Source organism: Balaenoptera physalus, assembly GCF_965194825.1.
Source record: "Balaenoptera physalus genome assembly, chromosome: 11".
NCBI lineage: Eukaryota > Metazoa > Chordata > Mammalia > Artiodactyla > Balaenopteridae > Balaenoptera > Balaenoptera physalus.
Genome location: NC_138896.1, coordinates 68,295,528 through 68,304,679, shown reverse-complemented (window position 1 = coordinate 68,304,679; position 9,152 = coordinate 68,295,528). Strand labels below are relative to the sequence as shown.

General features: G+C 50.1%; 1 protein-coding gene and 1 pseudogene across 2 annotated transcripts; both read right to left on the bottom strand.

The window, feature by feature from the left end:
• Positions 1–477: 477 nt before the first annotated feature.
• LOC309638229 (protein SET-like) lies at positions 478–5,243 on the bottom strand (annotated as a pseudogene). The gene is made up of 2 exons (XR_014268559.1): positions 3,341–5,243; positions 478–3,203 (listed from the first exon to the last, which is right to left on the bottom strand). The product of XR_014268559.1 is annotated as a protein SET-like (transcript).
• Positions 5,244–5,344: 101 nt separating this feature from the next.
• Positions 5,345–8,872, bottom strand: TMEM42 (transmembrane protein 42). Its single transcript, XM_082413914.1, has 3 exons — positions 8,618–8,872; positions 6,615–6,761; positions 5,345–6,002 (listed from the first exon to the last, which is right to left on the bottom strand). Exons 1-3 carry the CDS (start codon positions 8,807–8,809, stop codon positions 5,862–5,864), a joined length of 480 nt encoding a protein of 159 aa, XP_082270040.1. The 5' UTR covers positions 8,810–8,872; the 3' UTR covers positions 5,345–5,861.
• Between the last annotated feature and the right edge of the window lie 280 nt (positions 8,873–9,152).

Here is a 9,152-nt window from a genome sequence, read left to right as displayed (position 1 = left end):
TATACCTGATAAGATACACTTGTATTCAGACTATTTAAATAACTTTTTCTTTTATTTAAAGAACTTTTACAACTCAATAATAAAAATATAAGAAACCCAGTTTTAAAATGGGCAAAGGCTCTAAAAAGACATTTCTCTAAAGATACACAAATGACCAGCAAGCACAGAAAAGACACTTGACATCATTAGTCATTATGGAAACGCAAATCAAAACCACAATGAGGTGCCACTAAGATGACTATCATAAAATTATGGACAATAAAAATTGTCAGCAACAAGGTGGAGAAATTAGAACACTCGTATTTTGATGGTTGGAATGTAAAATGGCGTGGCTGCTTTGGAAAGCAGTCAGTTTCTCAAAAAATTAAATACAGTTATATATGACCTAGCAATTCCACTCCGACGTATATACCCAACAGAACTGAAAACACAAATCCACACAAAAACTTATACACAAATAGTCTTTTAAAAAAAAAATATATATATATATTTATTTATTTGGTTGCACCAGGTCTTAGTTGCAGCAAGTGGGCTCCTTAATTGCGGCAGGCGGGCTCCTTAATTGCAGCTCCAGAGTTTCTTAGTTATGGCTCGCCAGCTCCTTAGTTGCAGGACATGGGCTCCTTAGTTGCGGCATGCATGTGGGATCTAGTTCCCTGACCAGGGATCAAACCTAGGCCCCGTACATTGGGAGCGCAGAGTCTTATCCATTGCGCCACCAGGGAAGTCCCCACAAATATTCTTAACAGAATTATCCACCAGCCAACGTGGAAACAATCCATATGTCCATCACAAGATATACTGATAAACAAAATGTGGTACATCCACACAATGGAATGTTATTCAGTCATAAAAAGGAATAAAGTACTGATACATGTTACAACATGGATGCGCCTTTAAAATATTGATATTATGCTAAATGAGAGAAGCCAGACACAAAAGGCCATATGTTGTGTGATTTTATTTATATGAAATGTCCAGAATAGGCAAATCCATACAGACAGAAAGCAGATTAGTGATTGCCAGAGGGTTGGGGGGAAGGTGGATAGGGAGTGACTGCTAATGGTGTGGGTTTCTTTTTGTGGTGATAAGCTGTTCTGGAATTAGACAGTGGTGATGGTTCAGAACTTTGTGAATATAATAACAAACTATTGAATTATATGCTTTACAAAGAAATAAGTAAAATTTTAAAACCAGAAAAAAAAAAAAAGTAACACTGACCTATCAGGCCATTGGCTGTTGAACCTGGATGTCAAATTGCCAGCTCCAGAGCAAACAAACTCCAACCCATCATCCAGGGTGCACACCAGAAAGACAAATTCAGATACACAGTTCATTCTCTTATCAAGATTCGATACCTCTGAAATGAGTAAAGAGACACAGTGAACACTTCCCCATCTTCTTAGATGGAGACACATATCTCTCTGATTTTTGAAAAATGACAAACCTTCCTCTTAGACAAACATCTCATTGTGTCCCGTGGTCTCCTGCAGGCACATCTTTTGAGAGTGAGATGGTCTGGGTCAGCACCAAGCACTTTGTGTGTGTGTGTGTGTGTGTGTGTGTGTGTGTGTACACACTTAGTTTTATTGTAACAAAGCAACTTGTACACTTTTAAAGTTTAAAACTGAGCATCATCTTTCCTTTCCAGTGAAACAAAAAGAAAAATTTTTAAATAAACAGGAACAAAATTACAATAGAGAATGTCAATTGCAAATAAGATCCTACAGGTTCTGCTGATTCTCCCATTGAGTGGCAGGGCTCAAGTCATCACTAGGAGAGAATTTTATTTTAAAAGTGTCATCTTAAACTGCAAGGATGTCCGTTAAACATCACAATTAAACATGTCAAAGGAGAAACCATGTTGTCAAAATGCCCACTCAACCCACCCAAACATCTCAAACCCACCCTTTGCTGACCTTTTATAACCCCATTTTTTAAAGTTGTTTTTTTTTTTAAACAAGAGAAAGTAGACAGATACATGTTGGTAAATGTTAACTGTCCATATTCACATAGAGACACAGTGTAATCTCTGAGCCCAATCAATATACAGAGAAAGGAGGAAGAAAGCTAGAAATCTATGCATTACTACACAGGGGCCTAGCACCCTCCAGCTTCCAGCAGAGCTAAGGGAGCAGAAGGTTTTTCTTTTTTCCCACAGAGCATGGTGGTGTTGATTCCATAAAGTTTTTTTGAGACAGGACGGGATAAAAATGAATTTGGAACAGAAAGGGGTACAGATTCTTTTCCCACTGAATTCTGCTCAAGGTATTTCCCCCCAAAATAAGTTGTGAGCCACGGTATAAAGGAGAAAAGAGACCTCAAAAACAGGGCGACTGAGCACAAGAGGAGGAGGAGAAAAAAAAAGACTGCAACTTGCTCCCAGGGACTGGAGAAAATTTTAAAAGGAAGGTCAGAATCCATCAGTGTTCCATTAGTCATCTTCTCCTTCATCTTCCTCTCCTTCCTCCCCCTCATCATCATCTTCATCTTCTTCACCTTCATCCTCATCCCCTTCTTCATCAGTATCTTCCAATCCTTCTTCCTCTTCATCATCATCATCATCATCATCATCTTCTTCTCCTTCCCCTTCCTCATCATCCATGTCCGGGACCAAGTAGTACTGTAATGGGTTTGGCCAAATATCATCTTTGATGACCTCTCCTAACTCATCTGCACCTGCATCAGAATGATCAGTAAACCAGGTGAAGAAGCTTTCTGGTTCCTCAAGCTGTCTCTTCCTGCTGGCTTTATTCTGAGTTTCACTTGAACGTTTTGTCAGATCCTTTCTGGATTTCCATTTGATTTCAGTGGACTTTGAAGATGGATCACCACTCTCATTCAGATGAAATTCTTTGGAAGAACTTTATTTTCGAAGTAAGGGTTTTCATCAAAATAAAAATCTATTCTGTAGCCTGATTTAATATCTTCAAATTCTGTCACTTCGACTCGTGTCAAATAATGCAGCGCCTCTTCATCTTCCTCCCCAAGCAGTGCAGACACTTGTGGATGGTTAACAAACGTTGTTACCCCCAAATTTGGGATTTTGGCAATCAATTCCGACCTCTTCTGAAAAAATGGTTGGCGGAGTTTGTTATATTTCTGTTCTGTTTTCAAAATCTCCTCACTGGCTTGTTCGTTAAGTCTGTCCATTTCATTTTGTACTTCATCAATATGTTCAATTGCTTCTTGCTGTTCTTTTTCTGAGGTCCCGTCTGCCGCCTCCTCCTGGCGCTCGCTGGCTCGCTCTCCCTCCCCCTGGCTCACACGCTGCCCTTGCGGCCTGAAGACGCGGGAGGGGCTGAGGCAGTGTGCCGGGCCGGCCTGGGCTCCTGCTTACGGAGGGGAGGCGACGGCGGATGGGCAGGCGGCTCAGCTCCCTCACTCACGCTCCGTGCTCCAGCTGCTGCTCCGTCTCCCCGAGCCGCCTCCTCTTCCTCAAGCATCTTTATGTATCTGGCAGGCATCTGGATGGGAGGCTGGGTCCCCTCGTGACAACGTCTGCTCCGAGATGGACTTCTTCCTGCCCTTTTCATGAACTGCTCAGGGAGGCCGGGCCACCAGCTCTCAGCAGCCTTCACGTCTGGCCTTGGATGGGTGCCTGACTCACATATGTGAACACACCCTGCAGAGCCTTGAATGGCCTTCATCTTCCTCACAGGTAGAATAATGGGGTCAGATTTGACCAGGGAGATGTGAAGAGTGTTCCAGGGAGCATCACCTTCAGAGGGGTAGGAGGTGAGACTTGGGGAGCGCTATTAGACACTGGAAAACAGGATCCTCGTCCACAGGACCTCTCCGGGGCTTTAACGTGCTGAAGTGGGAGGCAGGATGGTTATACGGATTAAGAGCCAAACCCTGGAGTCACACAGTGATTTGGACATTCATTAGCTGTGTGACCTTGGGCAAATGACCCAACCTCTCTGAGCCTTAAGTTTCCTCACCTCTAAAATGAGAGTAACAAGAGTACCTCCTTTGGGTTTCTTCCCTGGTGGTGCAGTGGTTAAGAATCTAGCTGCCAATGCAGGCGACACGGGTTCGAGCCCTGGTCCGGGGAGATCCCACACGCCATGGAGCAACTAAGCCAGTGTGCCACAACTACTGAGCCCACGCTCCACAACTACTGAAACCCGCATGCCTAGAGCCTGTGCTCTGCAACAAGAGAAGCCACCGCAATGAGAAGCCTGCGCATCGCAACGAAGAGTAGCCCCCGCTCGCCACAACAAGAGAAAGCCCGCGCGTAGCAAAAAAGACCCAATGCAGCCAAAAGTAAATAAAATAAAATAAATAAAAAAAAATACCTCCCTCCCAGTGAGGCTGGGAGGCTTCAATGTGTCAAAGTGGGGCTAGTCGATTACCATTCTGTGACTCACAGCTTGGCCTTGGCCCCTGTGGGAGCTCAGAAAGCACAGCAAATTGTGCCCTGTTGGATATGAAGGAGGAGTTTTCCAGGGACAGGGGAAGGGGGAGGGAATCCAAGGCAAACGGAAAAGCAGGCACAAAAGCATGGAGGCACGACTGGCTCTGGTGGCCTCAGAGAACTGCTGAGATGCAGACGTGTGGGTGACTCAGGCACGGTGAGTAGGGGAGGGAAGGAGGCAGCAAGGGAGCAGCTGGAGAGGGGACTGGGCCACAGCGAAGTCACTGGGAGCCACAGAACAGCTCTGGAGAGCATCCGGCAACTGCTACGAGTAACAGAGGACAGCAATGAAGGTGCTATGTGCGTGGGGAGGAGGGGTCAGCTGGACACGACCCTTCTCTCCCCCAGCCTCGTGGCTAAGAAGGCCCTCTCTCCTGCAGGGGATGTGGAAGGAGACCTGGGGCCGGCAGTCAGGCTCAGGAGAGCTGAGAGGGCTCTCAGACAGCCAGGGGAGCCCCGGGGAACTGGAGCAGGTGAGCCTCGCACTTGAAGCTATGCATGGGGAGAGGGTGCAGGCAGCAAACAGACTGTTTTGAACTAGGAATTAGATTCACATGGCGTAAGATACAAAAAAGTCAGGGGACCAAAGGGCAGAAGAGGTAACATGAGGGGGTGGGAGCAACCTCTGGGCCAGTTTCCTTTCCTAATAAGTAAAATAAAACTAGGCCCCCAAAGTGAGGTCAAGCTTTTCTCCTTGGTACCAAGAGAATGGACAGACGCTCCTGAATTTGAAGAGCGCCAGCCTGGGTGAAGTCAGGAAGGAACCACGCAGGCAGGCAGAGAGCAGTCAAGCCCCAGGTCTGGAAGCGGGGGGAGGAGTTTCAACTCCCCCTCCAGGAATTGCAGCTCACCCTGGTTGCTCTTACTCCAAAAAATTAGGAAAGGAAAAAAAGTAGGAAAGAATTAAGATTCCACACCTGGCAGTTTTAACTGACAAAAAAAGTATTTATTAATCTAGTTTTCCTTCTCTTGCCATAATCCAGAAGCATGACGCTGACGGCCCGACATATCAGTGTGAAGTTGTCGAAAGCCCCACCAGTCATTGATTCCAAAATTCCATGACTGGCCTTTGTTAGGCAACAGGACTGCAGTTACAGCAATGGTTTCAAGTCCATACAGGAAGCCCACCAACCCCAGGGTCTCCCGCACCTGCCATGGCTCACTGGGTGGGTTGTGGAGCGTGAGAATCAACAGCACCGAGCAGACGGACCGAGAAGGCTTCGGGCAGAACATGCTGCGGTGTACTTCCCCTGACAGAGGCCGAAGCTGTCCACCCGCAAGGCTGCTCGGTCACAGGCCTGGTTCCCTGGGAAGCATCTCTCTTTGGCCGAGGGTCAGAAGGCTGCACACCCAGGTCGCCCTGAGAAGCAGTCCCCACATGCCAGCCCGAGCCTGAGCCGCCATCGCTGTCTTTCCAGCGGGTCCGCCCAGCCCGCTGGCGCTACTGCTGCTTGTGTGGAAGAGCCTTCCTGGGTGGTGGCAGCTCCCTGTGGATCAGGGTGAGTCCGCAGAGGATGAGGAAGACTCCTCCCCACCACAAGACCTCCTGGCACTCTCCATACAACACAAAACCCAGGAAGGCCTGCAGGACAGAGACAGCTGTGAGGCTGGGCAGGCACGTGCCCACAGGATGCGACCACGGTGGGTGGGCACCACCTGACTCCCCTGTGGCTGAGTGCCCCCCTAGGGCGGGAGGAAAGGTCTGGAGCTGCAAGTCTTGGGCCTGAAACCCATCTGTTACCTTCAGCATATTTCACCTGGAGAAGTGGGGAGGGTACCTCCTCACAGCATCGGCCCCAGCAAAGCGCACAAGAAAGCCCAGTAGAGGCCGGCAGCCAGGCCCAGCACACAGCTGGTCCACCAAGTCCTCCCTGCCTGGACTGCAGGGCTGACTGGCTCAGCCCCATCTGGGAGAGAACCTCGACCCTCCACATCTCCTGCCTGAGTTCACAGACCCCTGAGGAGCAGCAAGTAGGCTTTTGACAGTTGGACTTCATCCCCATTTAACTTGAGAATTCCTCCAAGTTAGAGATTAGAGGAGCAGCTACCGGGAGTCAAGACACAGCCCAACCTCTGCTTGAGTTCCTGGCCCTTCTCCTATGTGGGAAAGCCGGGGTTGCCCGAGGACAACCCGCCCAGAACCCTCCCAGAACCCAGGTTTGGGACAGAGGAACTGTACGCTCAGGCTACTCACCGAGCTGAGGATATTTGAAAAAGTCACCGTGACAGATGCAATGGCTGAAGACATGGAGAAACTGAGGCCCCGGCTAAAGAACGTCCACATCAGAGAATTGGTGGTAGCCATCACAATAATGCCTAAGATGCAGAAGCCCACGTTCACCTGCAGGAGAAAGCGTCACTGCAGCCACGGCCAGCCCCGGGGAAGCACGCCCAGCAGACCCCCTCACAGTACCCAGGGTCATGGTTACTGCTGGCAGCCGGGCCACCACAGCCTGGAGGTCCTCAGAGCTTTCCTGCACAGGGCTTCACTTAACCCTCAGCAGGGAGCACACCCATTTAACAGCTGAAACAACCTCAGAGAAGACACTTATTTGGCCATCTTGCCAGCCATGTGACCTTGGGCAGAAGTAAAATGCGAATCCATACCAGTTATCTTCTATTGAACACCAGTCCCTTATTGGCCTCACAGTGACCAGTGCATGAAGTTCAGTCTCAGCCAAGTGGTTATTGCTCAGTCTGAGGGATGAGTAAATCAGGGGCGGAGCCGTCACTTCCCGGGATCAGGTAAAGCATGAATTAGTCGTCTCCCCACCCCCCACCGCCGTCCCCATTCTGTGAAGGCTAAAACCCACTCAGGCCGGTCCCACTGGGCATTCTTGAGCTTTTACTCTGTACCAGGCCCTGTGCTAAGTGTTTTAAGTACATTTTCATTTATTCCTTAACTTCATTTTACAGATAAAGAACCTGAGGCATTAAGTAACCTGCCTAAAGCGCCACAGCTGGGGGGAGCCGCCAGGATTCAGGCCCAGGAAGTGTAGCTCCATGATCTGAACTAGGACACAGCCATGCCTAGAGAAACCACACGGAGGACTATTTGACTGGTGACCCAAGGCATCACTTGGAGAACTTGCAGATTTTTTTCTTTTTTAAAGGAGAGCACTGAAAGAAGAGAGGATCTTTAGAAGCCTCCTACACAAAGGATATGCAGACCCCTTGCTTGGTTTTGAGTTATAAACCTGCCTGCAGACAGAGCTGCTTCCCCTGGGGATGGTGCCCATCTACACCTCATCCTCTTACTTCTCATCAGCAGCTGAATATACAGTCTTGAGCAAGGAGTGTCTCTGTATAATTTAGACAGAAGCATTTTATGTGCCAGTGCCAGCCTGCTTACGTAAAGGCTTATGAAAGTCTGATGCACAACTGAGAAGACTAGAAAACCTCATGGCTCATAGTCACTCATCTCACTTTGGACCACTTACTCCAAGAATTACACCCAACAGGATACCAACCTCGAGCATGGCAGCTCCCAATGGATTAGCTTAAACCTAAAGAATCAACCTGTCTACTGTCCAGGTCAGGGCCTAACCCTGGGTTGCAGATGCAATGAAATCTCTTTAACAAGCGGAAGGTGGCCTATGACTCGCGATGGGAGAGGCAAAGGTACACCTTAGCAGACATGGGGAGGCAGTTAAGGAGTTCTCAACATCGGGGTTATGTCCAGAATGTTTCTCTCAGTCTCCCTTATACCTAGGGTATCCCAAATTCCCAAGTTTCCGCCAGCAGGGGAGACCAGTCAAAACAGCCATTAACTACGGAGTTAAAGAAATGGGCAACAGGTGTCTCACCTTTAGAGTCACGTGGAGAGAAATGTTCGGGCATAAAGAGCTTAAAATGAGAGGTAGAGAGTGGATGTAGGAGGTGTGCGTCTTCCCCAAGAGTGAACTAGCCCAATCGGAGGACAGATTTTAGGTCCCTGGTAAGGGAACAAGCCTCAGTCCCCGACGTCTCTTACCACCTACAATGGACGAGGGTTGGGCGTGATGTGGAGTCGAGGGATGCCTTCCTGCCCACGCTGTCAGTAGTGCCCGGCTGCGGAGTGGACCAAACAGGCCAGTGGCGGTGAGGCGGCCCCCTGCGCCCCCAGCCCCGCTCCATCCCGAAGCCCCGCTGCCCCGTAGCGCCCCTCCTGCCCCGGCCCCACCCGCCGGCCTGCCGCAGCAGCGCCCCCGGCTTGACCTCGCTGCCGAAGGCCAGCTTGGCGGAGGCGGCAGCCAAGGCCCCGAACGCGCCGGCGCACAGGCAGTTGAACACGCCCCAGAAGCGGCGCCGCATTGCGCCCGCCTGGAGGTGCGGGGGGAATCCGGCGGAGGCGTCGGGGTAGACAGCCGCGCACACCCCTCCGCCGGCGAACTGACGCCTTCCCTCCATGGTGCCCGCCACCACCTCTCCGTGCGCCCGCCGCGCCAGCCACCGGCTGGGCCGGGAGCGCTCCGCGATTGGACGGCGGCCTCATGTGATGAGACGCTCACATGAGAGGGTTGACCAATTGAGGCTCCGCGAGGGCCTCGAGGGGCGGGGCTGCCGGCCGAGCCACAGACAGCCTTCTCCCGAGGGTGGGCGGCTTTCCGTGTTAGGTTTAGGCTTTCCGAGGAGCACTGCTGGACCGGTGTCCAAGGCTGACTGCGGTACTGTGCTTGCTGTTGTAGAATAACTCTTCGCTGCCTAGCAGTTTCAATCCTTGTCACTCTGTGTGGTCCAGCATCAGCTTCCC

Bases quoted from the DNA above. Each gene is read 5' to 3' on its own strand.
- TMEM42 (XM_082413914.1), bottom strand. From the start codon at position 8,809: ATGGAGGGAAGGCGTCAGTTCGCCGGCGGAGGGGTGTGCGCGGCTGTC. The intron at 6,762-8,617 runs GTCAAGCCGGGG...TTTCTCCTGCAG, and splicing joins AGCTGGCCTTCGGCAGCGAG to GTGAACGTGGGCTTCTGCAT. The intron at 6,003-6,614 runs GTGAGTAGCCTG...TCTGTCCTGCAG, and splicing joins TTTCAAATATCCTCAGCTCG to GCCTTCCTGGGTTTTGTGTT.